Consider the following 22,500-nt stretch of genomic DNA (forward strand, 5'->3'; position numbering starts at 1 on the left):
GAACACTTCATTTGTCGTTTCAGTTCATGTACGGAAGTACATGAACTGAAACAACACATGGTTTCCCCCAGCCCACAGCAGCGCAACACAAAACAAACACACATCTCCAGCAACTACAAGGACACACATATCCAAACTAACACATATATCTAAACTAAACAAAAAAATAAAAAAAATCACTGTCCAGGGGAACGAACGCCAGCCAGGATGACTGTCAGAACTGCCGGTCTGCATGGGCTAGCAGTTAGCTTAGCCTGCCCCGCTTCCGTGTCCTGTCAGACCGCCCTCGACACTTCCTCCTTGGGTGCAGCTCCGGTCAGGGCCGCGGTCCTTGGGACCACCGGACGCAGCAGATCAGGCTCCCCCAGCCGATCCAACGCCAACGCCAGCTCTCCCAGCCGGACACCCTCGACACACCTCCCCACACTTCACACGACGACGCCAAAAACACCACAGTCAACGCCCGGCGAGGCCGCCGCCAGACCGCCCTCGGTGTTATCGCAACTGTCAGTCTGCATGGGCTAGCAGTTAGCTTAGCCTGCCCCGCTTCCGCGTCCTGTCAGACCGCCCTCGGTGTTTCCTCCTCAGGCACAGCTCCAGGCAGGGCCGTGGTCCCTGGGCCCACAGGACGCAGCAGACCAGGCTCTCCCAGCCATCAAACGAAGACAAAACTTAGACACAACTTAGACCGCAAACTTGAATTCGCGCCGCCATCTTCCCTATTCCCAGAGTAATTAACTATTATTATTATAATATATATTCACTATTCCCAGAGGTGAACCAAACCTGGTGAAGCAGCATTTATCGGTCCTTCGTAGCATGTGTAATGCTGCACACAGCCGGGACAACCTTCCAGAAGATGGGAGATTTGCCACAGTCGTTCCGTTTTTAACACGGGGGCAAAAAAAACGAATCTTCAGCCCACTGACGGTTTCACTTTGGCCCTTTTTCACTTTGTACTTTGATCCCGCACTTTACCCCGGTTTTTTTTTTAATTCAAATTCTTTTATTTATTTTTGTTTTTAGATGTATTTTTATTTCATTTCTTATTTAATGTATTTTTATGCCACATGTGGCACTGACATGTGCTATACAAATGAACGTACCTTGCCTATTATCAGACGGGCGCGCTTGTGTGCGTGTGTGTGTGTGCGTGTGCGTGTGCGTTTGTGTGGATGTGATTTCAAGAGCCTCGGGCCCGTCTTCTCTACGTGTGGGTCTGTGCAACACAGACTCGCCTTGTGCGCTGTCACTCTCCGATAGCTAACCCTAATCCCTCACAGGGGAGGTGTGAGGGCTGACGTGCGGCACCTATTAGCCTTAAATTTCATCCCCCTGCCCCCTCACCGGCCCACTGCAACAACCCCCCCCCCCCCACCGCCACCCCCTCACCGGCCCGCTACAACCCCCCCGAGCCCCCTTTAACTGTCACCGTGCAGCAGCCCCAGCCGCCGTGCAGGGTCTCCACCTCAACATTGGCCCTTTATTAACGCAAGCTACTGCTAATGAATGTGTTCAGCCGTGACACAATAAAACACACAACCCGCTAGTTTGTGTGTTAATGTCTGCTGTGTTAAAACCTGCACCGATATTAGGCTGGGCTGGAGACACACACACACACACACACACACACACACACACACACTCAGAGACACAGTCACACACACCCAGAGACACAGTCATACACAGTATACACACACACACACACACACACACACACACCCACAGGGGTCGTGCCGGGTGTAGCGTCAGTGACGCCGCCCGGGTCGGGCCGGATAATGGTCCGTTTTTGAAGTGCGGCTGTAATGTGGAGGCTGGAATGTGAGCAAACAAGACACGGCTTGTTTTCGCTCTGGATTGGTCTCAACTGATTTATGCAAATGCAGCAGGAGAACGGGCATCGGCCCAGTGGCCAGACCGCCAAGCGGGGCTCCATGTCCCGGCTGTCTGAGACCCGATAAGATCGGCGCTGCGAGGCGTCGTGATCGCATACAGTAGGGCTCTAATAAGCCCCGCGGGGAGTGCGCCCCCCGCAGTTGGTGCTGTATGGCACTCGAGGCAGGATGCAAGCACAACTCGTATTCAGGGAGCGCTGTTGATTGCCGGCGAGCGGCGATGGGTCGCTCAGAAACTTCCAGAGTTCCTTTTCTGCACCATCATGGCGTTTCAGCGCTAATGTTCCTGTCTGTCTCTCTCTCTCTCTCTCTCTCCCCGTCTCACTCTCTCTGATGGTCTCTCTACCAAGCCGTGTGCGTCTCAAAGGAAAACGCGGAAAAAAAGGACAACTGTCTGAGTTAAAGTAGGGCCGGGAGGAAGAGGAGGATGAAGGGGAGGAGTGATGAGGTGGGATGTGTGAGGGACGTGAGGCGACGTGGTCAAACGTGGCTAAGTAAAGCGAGGCCTGGGGGGGGCGCTACGGCTTCTCCAGGCCCGTCTCATCAATCTGACACACTCTTGCTCACACATATTCACACACGCACACGCACACACACACACAGATACTCTTTCTCTCCCTCTCTCTCTCCTGTACACACACACACACACACACACACACACACACACACACACACACACACACACACACAAGTATACTCTCTCTCTCTCTCCTGTACACACACACAGCCGCACTAATTCACACACACAAAGATACTCTCTCTCTCTCTCTCTCTCTCTCTCTCTCTCTCTCTCTCTCTCTCTCTCTCTCTCTCTCTCTCTCCTGTACACGCACACAGCCGCACTAATTCACACACACAAAGATACTCTCTCTCTCTCTCTCTCTCTCTCTCTCTCTCTCTCTCTCTCTCTCTCCTGTACACACACAGCCACACTAATTCACACACACACACACACAAGTATACTCTCTCTCTCTCCTGTACACACACAGCCGCACTAATTCACACACACAAAGATACTCTCTCTCTCTCTCTCTCTCTCTCTCTCTCTCTCTCTCTCTCTCTCTCTCTCCTGTACACACACAGCCACACTAATTCACACACACACACACACACACACACACACACACACACACACACACACATTTTCGCCCCCCACACACACCTACACACATTTTCACACCCCCCCCCACACACACTTACACACATTTTCACCCCCCCCCCACACACACACACACCTGAACGAGTTGTGTCCATAGTAGGTTTTCCCTCAGTGAGGTGTGGCCATGCTGAGTGGACGGAGGAGACGGTGGTGTTAATGGTCTGTGCTCCTGCATTAAGTAGAGTGGGATGGGAGGGATGGGGCTGAAAGGAAGGAAAGAGAGGGAGAAGAGCGATAATGTGATGTTAGTGGGTTGGGATGATCGTTTCAGGTCCAGTGGCTTCTAACTGAATAGTCAGTAATTGGCCCGTCATGTTGTGTGAGTGGCTGGTAAGTGTGTTTGTCACATGCGTCCCGAGTCAGCGCCGGGCCCCGGTGCAAGATGGTGGAAGCGGGCCCCAGCTCGCCCATCACAGTATCAGACATAATGTAGCTTAATATCAGTGGCGGATGAGAGAAGTGAAAGTACGCAGCTTTAAAACGACCAGCAACAACGAAATGCCTAACAAATGATTACTAGGAAAACAGACCGCCGCCCTGCTGGAGAAGAGGAGTCATAACAGCAAGGCCAAGATGGTGACAGACGAGCCTGCTTAACAACATCCGGTGTCGGAGCACCGTAACGGATCAGAATCAGAAACGTTTATTTGTCGTTTCATTCCGTGCACGTGCAAACATGAAATGAAACGAAACGTGGTTTCCCCAGCCCACAGCAGTGCAACACAAAGACAAAAACACACAACCAAGCTACAAAAACACATATATCCAACATATCAACAACAAAAGAAAAAATTCACTGTCCAAGAGAGCGAACGCCAGGATGACTGTCGGAACTGCCGGTCGACATGAGCTAGCAGTTAGCTTAGCCTGCCCCGCTTCTGCGTCCTGTCAGACCACCCGAGAAGCTCCGGTCAGGGTCGTGGTCCCTGGGCCCACCCGACACAGCAGACCAGGCTCCCCCAGCCGATCCAGCTCTCCCAGCCAGACACCTTCGACACAACTCCCCGCACGCCACACAACGACACTTAAAACACAGTCAACGCCAGGCGAGGCCGCCGCCAGACCGCCCTCAGTGTTGTCAGAACTGGCAGTCTGCATGGGCTAGCAGTTAGCTTAGCCTGCCCGGCTTCCGCGTCCATAATCCGTGATAGCACACACGCACATAGATGACATTGCTCATGTCTGTAAAGACCTTATAAACACAAAACAAAAGTGTGTAGGTAGTCAAATAAATAATAAATAAGTTCTACTTACGTCATAGGCTCAGCTTTTCGCTGTGTGAAGTCTTGACACCTAGCCAGCTAGCTAGCTAAGTGTCAACACTTAGCTAGCTAGCTGGCTAAGTCTTCTGTATGGATTTTGCTATGCAGTAGTACGCATGTCGATAACTGTGCACGGGTACCCTTTGCACACATTTATATATATATTTTATTTTTTCTCCCCCAATGGTATCCGGCCAATTACCCCACTCTCCTGAGCCGTCCCGGTCGCTGCTCCGCCCCCTCTGCTGATCCGGGGAGGGCTGCAGACTACCACATGCCTCCTCTGATACATGTGGAGTTTCCAGCTGCTTCTTTTCACCTGACAGTGAGGAGTTTTACCAGGGGGATGTAGCGCGTGGGAGGATCGTGCTATTCCCCCCTCTCCCCCCCCAAACAGGCGCCCCGACTGTCCAGAGGAGGCGCTAATGCAGCGACCAGGACACATACCCACATCCGGCTTCCCACCCGCAGGCACAGCCAATTGTGTTTGTAAGGATGCCCGACCAAGCCGGAGGTAACACGGGGATTTGAACCGGTGATCCCCGTGTTGGTAGGCAACGGAATAGACCGCCACGCCACCCAGACGCCCCACACATTGTTGAGCAAACCGTATGCTGTAGATTCAGTGCTCAAGTCGAGATCTTTGATACGATAGTGGCGGCATAAAGAGGGCTCTATGCGTACAGGCCCCAATGCAGCTGCATTACCTGCATATAAGGTAGTGTTGCCTCTGGTGTGTGTGTGTGTGTGTGTTTGTGTGTGTGTGTATTTGTGTCCTCCCATGTTAAGCTCGTCTAGTACTTACAGCTATTATTCAGATAATGCGTGTCCGCTTTATCAAGGGTGGGCCTCATGTGATTAGCACTATCAGAGGATGTGGATGTGAATGGATGAATAGGGGAATTAGTGAGAGTGTGAAATTGTGTGCGTGAAAGATTCTGGATACGGACATCTAGTTTAGGCAAAATCAGGTTCTTTCTTTCTTTCTTTGCATATGCGGGATATGAGTAGGCAGAGGACAAAAGAGGCAGAACAAAGAGGATGACTGACAGCTAGAGAAGGTGTGAGACCAGGGAGGAGGAGAAAAGGAAGAGAGCGTGAGCGCAGTGTATGTTTTTTTGTTCTTTTACAAAAGCTTGGTTAATTTATTGCCAAACCCTTGTGTCTCAGACATGCTGCTGGACGGCACAGCAGCATCTGTGGTGTGTGTTTGAGAGAGAGAGAGAGAGAGAGGGAGAGGAAAAGCGATGGGTGGGTGAATCAGCCAGTGGGAGGAGAGAGAGCTGAGAGAGGAAAAAAGAAAAGAGGAGGGAGGGACATGCGGACGGAGAGGGAAGAGGGGAGGGTGAATGAGCTGGCGCACGCGGGGAGCAGGGTGGACGAGCGAGCATGTGAGAGAGCGCGATCAAGTGAACGAGGGAGAGGTAGAGGGAATGGGTGGAGGGAGGGAGGGAGGGAGGAGGGAGGCGGTGTTGCTGCTGCATCTGTTTTGCCTGTCATTCGGCTGCTGGTCGCCTGGCAGGCAGGAGGGAATACAGAGAGAGGGAGAGAGCGAGAGCCGTAGTGTTGCGCTGTAGTGGTGCTATTGTTATTACTGTGACAGAGAGAGAGAGAGACCTACGGAGAAACGGAGCAGATTTCAGCGCCGGGAAGGGGGACAAAGATCTGAAAGGAGATCTACGGATTCATGGATTACCGTCCGCGAGTGAAGGAGAATGATACCAGTCCATTAACCTGCCAGTTGTTCTCCTCAAGCGGGGCTAAAGCTCCGGTCTCTGGCACAGCAGGGAGCCCGACTCCGTCTGGACCTACTGCAGGAAAAGAGAGAGAGCTAGAGAGAGAGAGAGAATGAGACAGAGAGAGAGACAGAACAGACAGTCTTGACATTTGCACATCTCCGTTTCCTCCCTCTTTCCCTCCAGGTTTGTCAGTCTGCTGTGTGTGCGTGCATGTGCGTGTGTGTGTGTGTGTGTGTTGGACAGTGTGTGACTGATGCTGCTGTTTGACTCTCTGCAGGAGGGATGCTGGGGGCTAATGTGACTAACATTAGCATGAGTGGTAAATCCAGAGAGCTGGACCTGAGGTCTCCTACGGCGACCTGCCAGGACCCTTCAGCCCGCACCATGACCTCCAGGAAGAGCTCGGCCAAGCCGTCCGCGCCAACACAGGCAGCCCCCCGTCCGTCTGGGCCAGAGCTGAAGGTCTATCGGCCCACCTCCGGATCCATTCCCATCCCGAGCCCCAACCCATCCAGGCTCCGCAAGCAGCACTCGCTCACCAACCTGTCCGTGCTCACGGACGCCGAGAAGAAACTGCACCTCTACCAGTCCCCGACCCAGTGGACAGACGATATGGGCCGTCCAAGCGGGGGAGCCAACAAAATAAACCAGACCATAGCAGGTTCGGCCGGGGGCGGGAGGGCACCGCTGTCCCGGACTTTATCCAAGTCAGAGCAGTCTCTGTTTCAGGGGAAGCCCAAACCTTTCTCATCGCCAGCCGTGACGCCCAACTTGGGCAAGCCCAGTCGTATCCCGGCTCCTGGTAAGCCACGTGGGCCGTACGCCGAGGTCAAACCCATTAGCAAGACCTGCTCTGAGTCAGGCCAGAGTCCAGACATGGACCGCTCCGACCAACCTACAAAACCGAACGGAAATGGAACTGGGAATACAGGAAGTAATGGCAAGAAACTGGGGGAAAAGGGGAAGGCTACAGCTCTCGCCACAGAGGAGAAGAAGGGGTCAAAGGGGATGGAAGGAGAGGAAGATAAGGCTTTTCTGAAAGTGGACCCTGAGCTGGTGGTCACAGTTCTAGGAGACTTGGAGCAGCTGCTCTTCAGCCAGATGTTGGGTGAGTTCAACACAGTTTTTCATAATTCCCTATAGTTTACCTAAAGACATGTCAGTTCCAAAGATCAAGGTTTGAAACAGCATTGACGAGTTACATACTACAAACGAGTTACATACTACATACTGTTACATATGAGTTACATACTAGAGACTGTTACAGTAAGTTACATACTACAAACGAGTTACATACTACATACTGTTACATATGAGTTACATACTAGAGACTGTTGCATATGAGTTACATACTAGAGACCATTGTGTTTGAGTTACATACTTGAGACTTACATATGAGTTATATACTAGATACTGTTATGTATGAGTTACATACTAGAGACTGTTACATATGAGTTACATACTAGAGACTGTTGCATATGAGTTACATACTAGAGACCTTTGTGTTTGAGTTACATACTAGAGACTGTTACATATGAGTTACATACTAGAGACTTACATATGAGTTACATACTAGAGACTGTTATCTATGAGTTTCATACTAGAGACTGTAATGAGTTTCATATTAGAGACTTTTGTATGACTAACATATTACTGTTACAACAAGTTACACACTAGATACTGTAACGAGTTTCATACTAGAGACTGTTGCAAACAAGTTACATACTAGAAACTGTCATGTATGAGTTACATACTTGAGACTGTTATAAAAAAGTTACATATTAGAGACTTATATACAAGTGACATACTAGAGACTGGAGATTGTTGCATACACGTTACATAATAGAACCAGTTACATATCAGTTTGATACTAGAGAATGTCATACGTGAGTTACATACTAGAGACTTATATACTGGAGACGTAGAAACGAGTTACAAACTGGAGACTGCTGCATACTTATTACATACAAGAGATAGTTACGTCTGAGTTTGATACTAGAGAATGTTATATATGAGTTACATAGCAGAGCCTGTTATATACAAGTTACCCTCATTTCAGTTCAGTTCAGCTCAGTTCAATCCAGCAGTGTTCTATTGGCATGACTTTCAATGTACAACTGTGCCACACCAGTATTAACTCTTAAGAAAAATCTTGTATTGCTGAAGTAACAGAAAGAAAAGCTCAGACATGAACGATATTCATCTTGAATCACCAAATTGCATACATAGAATTATAAGAAGTTAGGGAATATATAAAACAAAATGGTCAAGTCAAGTCTCTGTCTGTCTGTCTCTCCTCCACACCCATACTGTTCGCCCAGGCTCTGTTCTAGCTCCAGCATCAACAGGGAATTTGAAATGAGCTCCGTCTGTGTTGCAGCTCAGCAGAGTGTCCATGTGTTTTTCGGAGTTGCTTTTTCGCCTCCGACGAGAGCCCTTCCATGAATCCTGTTTACCGCAGTGTAGTGTTCAGACGTGCCGTTGTTTATAAGCAGCCAATGAGCTGAGGTTGTCGTGCATGTGTTTAAATCTGCACATGCATGTAGTATGTTTGTATGCGACCGAGCGGTTGGTTATAAGTGTAAAGGAACAGCGTGCTTGTTCAGACCAGCTGAAGTAAGCACATCCAGAGGGCTGACTTGGTTTCCGCTGCACATTCGTTTGTTGGCAGGGAGGTGTTGTAGCTCCTCTGTTGTGACCCACTGCCTCAGTGAGCTACAGACACACATACACATACTAGTAGCAATACACATACAGATACTGGTAGTAATACACATACTCGTACAAAGTACTAATACACTTACAGATGCTAGCACTAATACAGAGATATATACAGATACTAGTACTAATACACATACAGATGCTAATACAGATAGTAGTAAAAATACACATACAAATTCTAGTGTAGATACACACAACTGCAGGAATAATAGTAGTAGTAATACAATTACCAATACACATGCCATGATACAGATACTAATTCAGATAAACATACAGATACAAATACTAACACAGATACAGATAAAATACAAGTACAGACACTAATATGGATACAGGTACAGATGGTAATCTAGATACAGAAGTACTTTGTAGACATTATGGGTGATGGATCATGGTCATGGTGTGCGGTGTCAGCCCCTCAGGCTCATGGACATCAACCATTTGTTCATAAAGGGCAGGTGAGCGGAGCATGTGAGCGGGGCTGGTGAGGGGGGCTGGTGAGCGGGGCTGGTGAGGGGCCAGAGTCTCCCCTCAGTAAATAAAACGGCAGCATATTGAGTCAGGCTCCGGTCACGGCAGGCCACGTATTTAGGCACAGCCCCCCCCCCACCCACACACACACACACCTCAACCATCAACCCCGTAACCCCCCACAGTTGCATTGATCTTCAGGCGGCTGACAGATGGTCAGCAGCCCCCCCCCCCCCCAATCTCCATCCTGTTACCGGGGACAACGTAAAGGAGGAGAGGGGGGAATATGAGGGGGTGGTAGCATTAAGCAGGTAGCTAGCAGGCTTTGTGGCGCGCGCGCGCGCACACACACACACACTTTGTGTGTCTTTGTGTCTTTGTTTGGATGACTGTGTTTATGTGTCATAGGTCAGGCTGGGGGGTCCCGGTCTGCACCTATCATTCATTATTCATAAACCAACTCTCTCTTCATCTGGGTTTCTGTCTCACTCTCCCTTTTCGTTTTTCTCGTCCCTCTTTTTCCATCTTTCTCCCCCTTTGCTGTGGGGGAGCGTATCGGGGAGGACAGGAGCAGGAGAGACAGAGGAAGAGGATAGTGTAGTGGGTCATTATGTCTGACCAGATGTAACGGAGGAAATTATTTTCTGTCCATCATCACCAGCTCAGCCCCCCTTTCTCTCTCTCTGTCTCTCTCTTCCTCCCTTAAACCATCCTCCTCCTGTTTTCCTCACCCTTCCTCAGCCCCAAATCACAGCCTGTGTGACCTTGCCCTGCGGTGCTGTGTGTGTGTGTGTGTGTGTGTGTGTGTGTGTGTGTGTGTGTGTGTGTGTGTGTGTGTGTGTGTGTGTCTGAGAGAGAGAGAGGGAATGTTAGTTGTGTGTCTTTGAGAGTGAAAGAGAGACAGAAAGATGGAGTGATTGTGTATATGTGTGTGTGTGTGTGTGTGTGTGTGTGTGTGTGTGTGTGTGAGACACCTTGTTCCTCAGTGCAGTTCTGTTTCAGCTGGCCACACCTCAACCAGTGTTGGCGGGTTGGGGATGAAGGAGAGGAGAGGGAGTAATAGTGGAGTGAAGATGGAGGAAAATACAGGAGAGAGAGAGAGGGGGGGGGGCAATCAGGATTGAGATTCAAATAGCAAAAGGACAGGGCTTGGTATTTAGAGGGAGAGATGGATGGTGAGAGACAGAGCCACAAAGAGAGAAAGAGAGGAGGCTGAGAGAGTAAGAAACAGAAACAGAAAGAGAGAGAGAAAGAGAGACACGAGGGGGAGCAAGCAGAGCAATATAATGCTAATAATCATGACCTGAATTTATTTCTGACTGCACAACTGACAGAACAACATTAGGTTATTGTACAGTCTACCACAACCTGCCAGAGGGTCACACGAGGCCCAGTGAAGGTGTTCGTGTGTGTGTGTGTGTGTCTGTGTGCGTTGCAGAGAGGTTAATTGTAGCTCGCCCTGTAGCTCGCGGCTGTGGGCTCATCCTTCATCATATCTGCTCTTCCATTTCCGATGGGACGCGGAGCTAATTGGTTTCTGCTCCGTGTGCTCTGTCATAAGAAGACAGATTACGGACATCCGGCGGATCTGTCCTACCAACCGCTACGTCTCCTTCCTGTGCTTCCTACCTCTCATTCAGCTCCCTACCTCTCAGTCAACCTCAGCAACAAGGTAACGGCGGGCGAGGAAAGGATGTGTCTATGCTACAGTGTGCACCACAGCCCCGCTATGCCTCTTGTGTAGCGTAAATGCTCGCCTTTAGCCCAGCTGGCTGCAGGAAGTGTGTGAATATGAGCGCACATGCTGTTGTGTGTGACAGCTAGCATCATGTGCTGTGACGCTGTCCTTCTGAGATTAGCCTCCAGGCGTCATGCAGACTGCTGCTGAAGTCTGTCCTCTGTCTGGTCAAGATACACTAAGAACCAGATACACTTGGATGGAGAATAACACCCCAGTGTGCAGCAGATATTGTGAGGTCATGTACACGTCCAGCTGACTGAGGATGAGTGACGGTAACTGTTGTGTGTCTGTAGTTTTTTGAAAGATAAAATATGTTGGAATTGAAATCCCAACATATTCTCATCCCACGGTGTCACAGTATATGTTGACAAGGCCTTGATATACAACACACAGGGAGCCCTTCAGTGTTTGTGTAGAGATGCTGAGGGTTTTCAATAGACTCCAATGTTGAATCTTCAGCCCGACGTATGAGTGTTGATGACTTTAGATAGTGGTTAACCTGCTGCATCTCACACTTATACTGATGGGTATTTTGTGCATCACATATTGCCATTTTGTCAGCAGCATCAATATATGACAACGTATGAAGTCAAAAAGGCAGTATCATTAAGACATCAAAGAATGGCTTAGTCTGAAAATATCGGAGGCAACAAGATCAGCTCGGGACAGAAAGAACTGGAGGAGACTTGTTTGGCAAGCATATCATCCTGATGGTGCTGGAAACCCTGGCTAACGAGGAGGCCTTGAAGAAGAAGATGACGTCTTTAGTAGCAACGGTGCAGCTAAAGTAACGTCATCATCATCATCATCATCAGTTCCATAACCTATGGAGGTTGTAGGAGCACAGCTGATGTCTCAACAAGTCTCTTCCACCGTTTATGACGACTGAGTCTGGTTGAGTCATTGTTGTGTTTCAGTAGGGGGAGTACCTGGTTGTCCCTATCTCCTGTCCAGGTATGGATGGCCGTTGGTTCACAGAGGAACTCATCTGCCCGTTGACAGAATTTGTTTTTTTACTCCTGCTGGGTGTCAACACACCCTCCTCACGACAACCCAAGGGTTGAAGTTGGGGGTGCCGGTTTAGTCGCCGACGACCAGGCGGTTGCAGTTTAACGTCGTACCCAGGACCAGAAGTAAAGCAAAGTAACAGTTGCACCTGAAACACGGAGGGTTTTGTAATGTAAAGAAGTCTATATTGTTAACACTAGAACGACTAGAACGATTTCACTCCTACCTAAAATGACCATGGGCGGTCAAAATGACCGCCGGTTTTTAAACTCTATATTCCGTCAAGATAAATACCCAATTGAAATACCAATGCATTGCGTATGTTAGTATGCCTGTTACGAAACTAACCGACACCAAAATTAACATTTTAACAACTATAATATTATTTTTAAACAATTTAAACTTCAGAGAGACACGGTCGAACTTGAATAGCAAAATTGAAAAAGTGAAAATATTACCTGAAAAACAAAACAGAAAACACATATTGCTAATCTAACAAACGTAACAAGGCCTATACAACGTGAAACGTAAAAAAAGTACTGAAAATGAATATTGAAACAGTCCCAAACAACGACCAGAATGCATTACATATGTTAGTATGTCTGTTATGAAACTAACTACAGCTGTTAAAATGTAAATGTTGGTCTCAGTCGTTTCTTAACAGACATACTACCATATGCAATGCATTCATATCTCAATTGGGTATTTATCTTGACAGAATATAGAGTTTAAAAACCGGCGGCCATTTTGACCGCCCATGGTCGTTTTTGGTCGATCTTATAATTTTTTATTTATTTTTTCCTTGCTTTTGTGCAATTGATCTAAAACTCATTTTAATCCAAATCTATGCATTCTAGGAGCACTCAGGGAGTGGCAGGTCTGTATTTTGTCCCCCCACAAAGTTGTTAAACTTTGGAAGTCCAAAATGGTCAAAATGACCTCCTTGGTCAGTGTTTACGTTAAGGTGGGACGCACAGAAACGGAGTAATTAACAGGGTTTTTTTTTTACCCTGTACTGTTTAAATTATACAGATGTGGAGCTGAATAGTGCTTTGTGACTCTTACAATATGTGCTGCCAGTATAATCATGAGCGCTACACTTCGGATGTCTGCCAGTAATGACACCTCCTGCACCCATCCAGCACCCCTAATGAGGTGTGTGTTGGCTGGTAAGACGCCTAGAGCCGCGGGCCGTCCCAGCATGGTGCAGCTATGGTTTGGGGGGGGGATCCCGGCTAAGACGCCAGCTCACTCCATGATTAGTCCTGCATCAAGATAATGAGAATATTCAACCCCCCCCATTTCACCAATCACAGATCCATTGCAATGAAAAGACCAGCCATCAAGCCTAAAGTGAATTACAGATTAAACCCTACGGACATCTGCTGGCATGTCATTATGAAGATTTGGGAAATCAGGGATTTTTTTTCCCACAGGGGATCAGATTGAGGGTAAAGACCCGGGTTGGAGGACTGAATATGGGGACGGAATATTTTATTTGATTGTGCCAAGTTGAAAAATACAGGAACTGTGTCACTGTGTCTGGAGTTGTTAGCATATAAACACATTGAAGGGTTAGAAGTACAAGAACACACACACACACACACACACACACACACGCATAAATAACGTGCACAGACATGTCAGTGGCAACAGATCTGTTTGAGGAGCTATAAGCAGACGTTCATCTGCTGTTAGTGTGTGTGTGTGTGTGTGTGTGTGTGTGTGTGTTGTATTTATGTGTTGTACTCATGTTTGTGTGTAACGGTGTATCTTTCACCCACGTCCACCAGTCGTGGTGTGAAAGGATGCGGGTGCGGTCAGAGTGACGGGTTCAGGACAGGCCTCCTGTCATCCAGCGAGCCGCTGACAAACTGAATAAACGACAAAGTCTGACAAACGTCAGACCCCCAGTCTCTCTCTCTCTCTCCCCCTCTCTCTCCCCTTCTCTCTCCCCCTCTCTCTCCCTCTCCCCCTCTCTCTGTCCCTCTCTCTCTCTGCCTCGCTCTCCCCGTTTCATCCTCTCCCTCACCCTCTTTTTCTCCATTTTTCCTCTTCCTTTCCCTCTATCTCTCATCCCCTTTGTCTGTTGCAGTCTCTCTCTCTCTTCCTCTCACTGTCTCTCTTCCTCTCAGCTCTGATGTGAGCTGAGTGCAGCGGTGTTGTTTCACCAGTGTGACAGCACAGAGGATATTTCTGGTGCGACTGTTCAGGGAGGGGAAGAGAAAGAACAGAGGACATCTTCCTACTGTCATTTCTAGACGGGGGGGGGGGTGAGCTCATGTTGTTTTTCATCAGTGATTTTCACTCATTTCTTCATTTATGTCAACCGTCCTTTCTCCACACAGATGGAGTTTTTATTTCAGTTCAACTGAGTTGAGAGAGAGAGAAAGAGAGAGAGAGAGAGCGAAAGAAAGAGAGAGCGTGACAGAGAGGGAGAGAGAGAGAGACAGAGGAGAGATTGTGAACAAATCTGTGTGTAGGATGGTGTAGTTCTGGTCTCGTTTGGTGTACGTGTGCATGTGTGTATACATACATACACACACATACACACACACACACACACACATCCACGTAACTATATATATATAGTTACGTGGATGTGTGTGTGTGTGTGTGTGTGTGAAGTGCATTGCGGTTGGTCCCAAAAGGGCTAATGCAGTAATGCAGGAGACACTACATTAGTGTGGTCTGCTTCCTGTCTTCTTCCACCCAAATCATATTACTATTCATTGTTTCAGCTATCACACAACAGAAATGCACACAAAAGCACACACACACTAAACATGCAAACCCCCCCCACACACACACTAAACATGCATGCACACGCACACACACACCAAACATGCAAACCCCCCCCCCACACACATATATATATATATAGTTACGTGGATGTGTGTGTGTGTGTGTGTGTGTGTGTGTGTGTGTGTGTGTGTGTGTGTGTGTGTGTGTGTGAAGTGCATTGCGGTTGGTCCCAAAAGGGTTAATGCAGTAATGCAGGAGACACTACATTAGTGTGGTCTGCTTCCTGTCTTCTTCCACCCAAATCATATTACTATTCATTGTTTCAGCTATCACACAACAGAAATGCACACAAAAGCACACACACACACACACACACACACACACTAAACATGCAAACCCCCCCCCACACACACACACTAAACATGCTCGCACACACACACACACACACACACACACACACACACACACCAAACATACAACCCCCCCCCACACACACACACACACCAAACATGCAAACCCCCCCCCCACACACACACACACACAGACAAACAGATACAGGTATGTACAGTTTAAACTGGGACATCAGTACACTGCCTATGAATGTGGTTGAGGTGTTCTTGTGCTTTTGCAGGTTTCTTTATTTTTAACAAGTGATTGTTCATGTCGAGGTTCAGGCATCGTGTGTGTGTGTGTGTGTATATATATATATATATATATATAGATAGATATATAGATATAGATATACAGGCCTCACAGCAAGAAAGCTCTGGGTTCGAACCCCGGGGTTGTCCAAACTTGGGGGGGGGGGGGTCGTCCCAGGTCGTCCTCTGTGTGGAGTTTGCATGTTCCCCCCCGTGTCTGCGGTGGGTTTTCTCCGGATGCTCCGGTTTCCCCCACCATCAAAAAGACACACGTTAGCGTTAATATTCCTGTCTGTGCCCCTGAGCAAGGCAGTGGCAAGAAGAACTGGCGGCGGTCCCCGGGCGCTGCTAGCTACACTGCTGCTAGCTACACAGCTAGGAGGTTAAATGCAGAGAGGAGTCCCCCTGTGGGGATCTTGAGAGTATATCAAGATCCAAATGAGAACGTCACGTGTGCTGACCGAGGCGCTGAGTGATTGAAGTGAGTGTAACAGTGAAACAACAGTAGCGGCTCACATCCCTCAGTACATTACCAGTACAAGAGAAAGCTGTTACAAAGTAACAAGCTGAGTTATTTACTAACACTCACTAACTACTACACTACTCACACTTACACTGATCACTAGCCTCGGTTTCAGCAAACAAGACGAGCTCCACATTTGCCGCCTATCTATTTCTTAGATACTTTCACCTTTTGCTTTTCTCAGCGAGTGCAGTGTTTCTCAACACAGTGGGGAGTGTTTTCATTGTTATTGACCTCGTTGTCAAAACTGAAACGTTAAAACACAGAAGTGTGTCTGTCTTTAGAGAAGTCATGCATCTCATGTTCCACTGAGATTCGTTAGAACACACACTATGTTGTACGTGTAGAGGAAATGACACAAAGTATCCACACACACATACACACACACATATACACACGTATACATACAGACAAACACACTATGTTGTACGTATAGAGGAAATGGCACAAAGTATGTATACACACACATACTACACACACACATACACTCACAAACACACACATACACACTCACAAACACACACATGCACACAACAAACAGACACACACATACGCGCACACAAACTCGCATATATACACACACATACACAAATACATATATAAACACAGACACACTCGCACACAGACACACAGCAGAGTGAGTCTCATGGTTTCAGAGTGTAATGTGGTGAAGTTGTGCAGAAGACACACATGCGTGGCAGTATGTGACGGCAGCCTCATGCTCACGTCACCGCTGTCTGCCGGTGGCGGTGTTCATGTCATCAGCTGCAGAGCACCAGCCGGCTCCGGGTGAAGGAATTCGCTGCGGGCAGCCGTTTGTTTGCGAGACAGTGTGAAAGTGTCTGGTTACACATCAGAGGCGTGGGACATTTCGTTTAAACCCTCAGTGGGAATCAAGCAGCAAAGCAACAGCCTGGCGAGCCTACGCACACTCCATGTGATAGTTTCATTCTGGCCGTAAACCTGCCGGCTGATAAGCTGCTGCGTTTTGGTATATTTTGATGGACATACACAAGTGTAGCTGTCAGTCCCAATCACTGTCACCACTTCTACAGCCTCACTCACCATTTTATTAACAGTAGCAGTCCCTGGTTACACTGTCCTACACACCCTACACACAATAAACTAGTTACACTGTCCTACACACCATAAACTAGTTACATTGTCCTACACACCATAAACTAGTTACACTGTCCTACACACAATAAACTGGTTACACTGTCCTACACACCATAAACTAGTTACACTGTCCTACACACAATAAACTGGTTACACTGTCCCACACACCATAAACTGGTTACACTGTCCTACACACCATAAACTGGTTACACTGTCCTACACACCATAAACTAGTTACACTGTCCTACACACAATAAATCAGTTACACTGTCCTACACACCATAAACTAGTTACACTGTCCTACACACCATAAACTAGTTACACTGTCCTACACACAATAAATCAGTTACACTGTCCTACACACCATAAACTAGTTACACTGTCCTACACACCATAAACTAGTTGCACTGTCCTACACACCATAAACTAGTTACACTGTCCCACACACCATAAACTAGTTGCACTGTCCTACACACCATAAACTAGTTACACTGTCCTACACACCATAAACTAGTTACACTGTCCTACACACCATAAACTAGTTGCACTGTCCTACACACAATAAATCAGTTACACTGTCCCAGTGTTGTAGTCGAGTCACTAAACCTCAAGTCCGAGTCGAGTCTCGAGTCCCCAGTGTTCGAGTCCAAGTCCAAGTCCGAGTCACCAAAGAAAAGTCGAGTCGAGTCCGAGTCGAGTCCCCATTACCTGAGTCCGAGTCGAGTCCCTATTACCCTAGTCCGAGTCCGAGTCATCAAGGTTGAGTCTGAGTCGAGTTCCAAGATGGCTCCGGTGATCCACTCGGGCACAGTCAAAGATCTGACATACAAATAAAAAAGGTCTACATTAAACAAAAATGACACAGCTGTCACCATTTCAAAGGGAGTTTATTTACTTTGTGACATGATAGCCAAACAAATGCACACCCACACACTCGCACACATGCACGCGCAAGCATGCGCGCACACACACATTTTTAGAACAGTCTGAATTTCTTTGACATTCTGAACATTGGATGTGCTTCAAAACACCTGGATAGCTGTGAATAGCATGATATTAGCAAATGGTGGAAACAGTATACAGAAGTAAGTTCCACAGCATACAATACATTCATAAAAACTAGTCAAAAGACATTGTCTCTCAGGAATAGTTAGGAACAAAAGGCTGGTGGCACTAGTTTTAAGCATACACGTCTCATTTCAAAAACATAAGATCTGACAGCATGGAACTACTCAACCTTGCACGGTGAGGCCTCATCAAAATGCCTCCATGACTAAATACCCTTTCAATGGGTGCACTGGAGGTAGGGATAGAGAATACCTGTGTGGCAATCTGATAGAGGGTAGGGAATTTGGATTTGTTTTGCTGCCAAAACCTGAGGCACGGGACTGAGTCAGAGTCCTGCTCAGCGATCAAGTTGAGGTATGCAGTCAACTGAGCCTGGCCAGACGGCTTCTTCTCGGTGGAGGAGGGAGTCCTCCTATAGTGGGAGAACATTCTCAACTGCTTCTCAGGAGGAGACTCTGAAAGTTCACCTTCCCCTGGTCCTGTTGCTTCCGCTGCATCTGCTGTTGATACCGCTTGCTTGTCACCCTCTGCCTTTATATACTCTGAAATGAGAGGGGGCATGGGGGACTCATTACAAATATGTTATTGACTAGGCCTACATGACAAATGACACGCCTATGTGCTTTATTGTAACACCTTCAATGATATAAACATCACAACAATCAAATAGTTAATCACTTAACTAACGTTAATCAAAACATTTCTCACCTTTGATCTCAGTCTTCAGCACATCTTTGACGTCACTGTCCAGCTGCACATCATGTTCTAGCCGCTGGAAGCCAAATGCTGGGTCCAACACAGATGCTATGAAGTAGGCATTGGTGAAAGGAAATTTGGTGGGGCCTCTTCCTTCAGCCGGCTCACATCCTGGTATCTTGACTGCACTGAAAACCTCTGCAAACCTTGTTTTCAAGGAGCTCTCCAGAGCTCTCACCAGAGGCCCACAGTATCTGGCTTTTCCTCTTATTTCCTGCAGGTAACAGCGCAGAGTGAGGACACAGGGCACAATCACACTGACGGTGACAGTAGTCTCACCCTGAGTTAGGTTGGTTGCCTCTAAGAACGGATCAAGAACTTCGATCAGTTCTTTAAGCTGAGCATACTCTCGCGGGGATAAGATAAGGCTTTTGTGCCCCACTGATTCCAACACACTGGACAGCTTTTGCATGTCTAAATGCACATAAGTCTTCACCTTCTTCAGAGTGGAATTCCACCGTGTGGCATTCGCTGTTGGAATTGTTGCATCACCAGAACACGCTTCAAAGCAGTCTTTAAACGAGGTGCCACTGTGGAGGAGGTTGGCTGCACGGGATAGCTTTGCTAGGGTGCTTGACAGCCCACTGGTGTCTTTCAGACCATCTTTTATGACCAACTGCAGTGAATGTGTGAAGCATGATAGTCTCTGCATCTTACAGTTCTCAGCCAAAGTGTCATTGACTGTCTGTTGATCTTCTGGCATCAGGTCTTGCCATATTTCATCATCCTCCTCAAATGTGCTGGGATCATGAGCTTCAGCATCACAAGGATCCTCTAGGGGAAAGCTGGCCTGGAAAGCTTTTCTCATGTTGGATGCATTGTCAGTTATGACAAAGTTGATCTTGTCCTTAATCAGGTATTCTTCAGCACAGCATTCAAACATCATTGCAATCTTCTCTCCTGAGTGTTTCCCATGCACTCTTTTGCAGGAAAGAAGATGTGACTGAAGGCTGAGTTCCTGTTTTTTTTTTATCCATTGCCACTGTGTGTGCTGTCACTCCAAGGAATGACCGCATCTTTCGATCACTCCAAATGTCTGTGGTAACAGCAACACTCGATGCTTCTGCCAGCTGGTTCTTTATCTGTTCTTTCTTGACTTCCACCATTCCTGGAATGGTCACAGAGGAAATTGTGGATCTTGCTATGGGCCGGTACTGAGGGTCCAGGACATGCAGGAAGTGCTTGAAGTCCTCGTTGTCAACAATGGAGAGTGGCAAGCAGCACTTAATGATTAGATCTTTTACAAGGGCATCACTTATTGCCTTCTGACGTGGATGTTTGAGGTCGTACATCCTTTGCTGTCCATCATTTAAAAATGATGTGATAGTCTTCTGACCTGGAGCAGCTGGCATCACATCTGAAGCAGTGGAGGCATGGTATTCTTGGAACCTAGGGGAAGATAGGATACACACTTTAGCTTGCTGATGCCAAACTGTTTCAAGTAATCTTTCTCACAGCAAAAAATGTGTAACGTTATAGCTATAACAATATGCAATAACAATACAAATGTTACACATTATACACATAGTGGTTTGAACCATAACCAGTTAAGTTACATATTTAGTTATCTATATAACTAACATTACCATATTAGTAGATTAACTAATGTAAACTAGCTGGATAAATGAAAAGTATGAGAAAAGATACATAATTTATGAGACTAACAGGACAGGGATTAATTAGCAAAACCAAGTCATTTAATTATTGATTTAAGTATGTTACATGCTACCTAGCTGAGCTTTAACTCTCTATCCTCCGTGAGTCTGTATGTTTATTCTGTATGGGTCAGGGAGGGTGTGACTTTGTTAGAAGACAGAGCCAGTTCATAGTACTGTTCAAAAGCTACGTCGCGCGTGTCTATTTTTAGAATTTGGCACACCCAATGCTGCATATATGCAAAGAAAAATATCCCCATATTTACAGTAGCCTATGCGGTGTCACCAATCACGATCCGGTTCGGTAGTTTTCGGTACATCGGGGGGGGGGGGGATGCCACATCCGTCAAATCTTGTACCGTCTCCAGCTCTCAAGAAAACCAGTGGCGGCATCCACATTAGCTTTCTTCAATTAGTCCATTTAGCGAGTAATAGCCTACAATTATTTTTATTTGCATTGTAAAGTTGTGCACATTTTATCAACATTATTTGTGGATGCATATAGGCTAGACTCCTTCCTTCTCCGCACTTGGAGAATATTCATGGCGGAGATCTGCAATGTGCGGATTTGTTATTGCTAGTTAAGATTAATGCTAACACGGTAGTTCAGAGTGGTGTGTTTTTTCCGTTAAGTGTATGCTACTTGGTAATTAGCTAAATGATAAATAAGAAAAATCAGTTTTAATCTCCCTATAACACGAAGACGCTGCGTGTTACTTACCAACTCATCATTAGTGAGATGGATGGCACGCTCGTACCGAAAGCGAACCGTACTGTGACTTTTCTGTGCAATGCTGCATTAGCATTCTAACAGTAACGTTACTTAACTTACCTACACAATTTCACTTGGTTCTAGTGATATGATATACCCGCCACACCACCGAACCCAACGGTTCTAGTGACATGATATACCCGCCACACGACCTGACCCAACATCTTGGACCAGTGGTTGAGTCACTTCAGAGGCTATTGTTACCGTAGCTAGATGGCTAGCTAGCTAACGTTAACTGATCACCAACCATATCATCAGCTGACTGCATATCACTTACTTTTCTGGGTGCATCCTTGACAGATGTCTGTTGAAGTTTGAGGTTGTCCCGGTCTTCTCCTCAATAGTTCGTTTACATATCGAACATCTAGCAGTGATCTTGCTGGAATTTGTTGTAAAATCTGTGCAAGCAAAGCGCACAATTCGGGGCGTCTCTTTAGGCATCTTCGCGCTACTGAACATGACGGTATGCACGCCACGTGAATCCGCATGTAGGTGGAACACACGTGCCTGCCCTTACACGAAATTGAATAATGTTACAGTATTAATATAGCTATCAATATATTTTAATAGGGCCTATTATTTAAAAAAAATCTAACAAAAACAGTCTATCAATTAAAAAGTCACGAGTCCGGGTCTCCAACTTCCGAGTCCGAATGCAGTAAATTCGCGAGTCCGAGTCCAAGTCCGAGTCATCGGTGCTCAAGTCCAAGTCGAGTCACGAGTCATGAAAATCAGGACTCGAGTCGGACTCGAGTCCGAGTCCTGGACTCGAGTACTACAACACTGCACTGTCCTACACACCATAAACTAGTTACACTGTCCTACACACAATAAATCAGTTACACTGTCCTACACACAATAAATCAGTTACACTGTCCTACACACCATAAACTAGTTACACTGTCCTACACACCATAAACTAGTTACACTGTCCTACACACCATAAACTAGTTACATTGTCCTACACACCATAAACTAGTTACACTGTCCTACACACCATAAACTAGTTACACTGTCCTACACAGTATAAACTGGTTACACTGTCCTACACAGTATAAACTAGTTACACTGTCCCACACACCATAAACTAGTTACACTGTCCTACACACCATAAACTGGTTACACTGTCCTACACAGAATAAGCTAGTTACACTGTCCTACACACCATAAACTAGTTATACTGTCCCACACACCATAAACTAGTTACACTGTCCTACACACAATA

At 46.9% G+C, this 22,500-nt stretch overlaps 1 protein-coding gene across 7 annotated transcripts in view; it reads left to right on the top strand.

Annotated features, from left to right (window-relative positions):
• Positions 1 to 22,500, top strand: part of LOC130108500 (neuron navigator 1-like) — a 176,852-nt gene that overhangs the window by 37,167 nt on the left and 117,185 nt on the right. For 6 of the 7 annotated variants that reach the window (XM_056275453.1, XM_056275457.1, XM_056275455.1 and 3 more), the window contains exon 4: positions 6,333 to 7,163. The exons of the other annotated variant lie outside the window; for it this stretch is intronic. In XM_056275453.1, the coding sequence (XP_056131428.1) occupies positions 6,333 to 7,163 (831 nt within the window). The remainder of the gene's footprint in view (positions 1 to 6,332; positions 7,164 to 22,500) is intronic. 7 annotated transcript variants of the gene reach the window in all.

This window comes from Lampris incognitus, chromosome 2, assembly GCF_029633865.1.
Source record: "Lampris incognitus isolate fLamInc1 chromosome 2, fLamInc1.hap2, whole genome shotgun sequence".
NCBI classification, from domain to species: domain Eukaryota; kingdom Metazoa; phylum Chordata; class Actinopteri; order Lampriformes; family Lampridae; genus Lampris; species Lampris incognitus.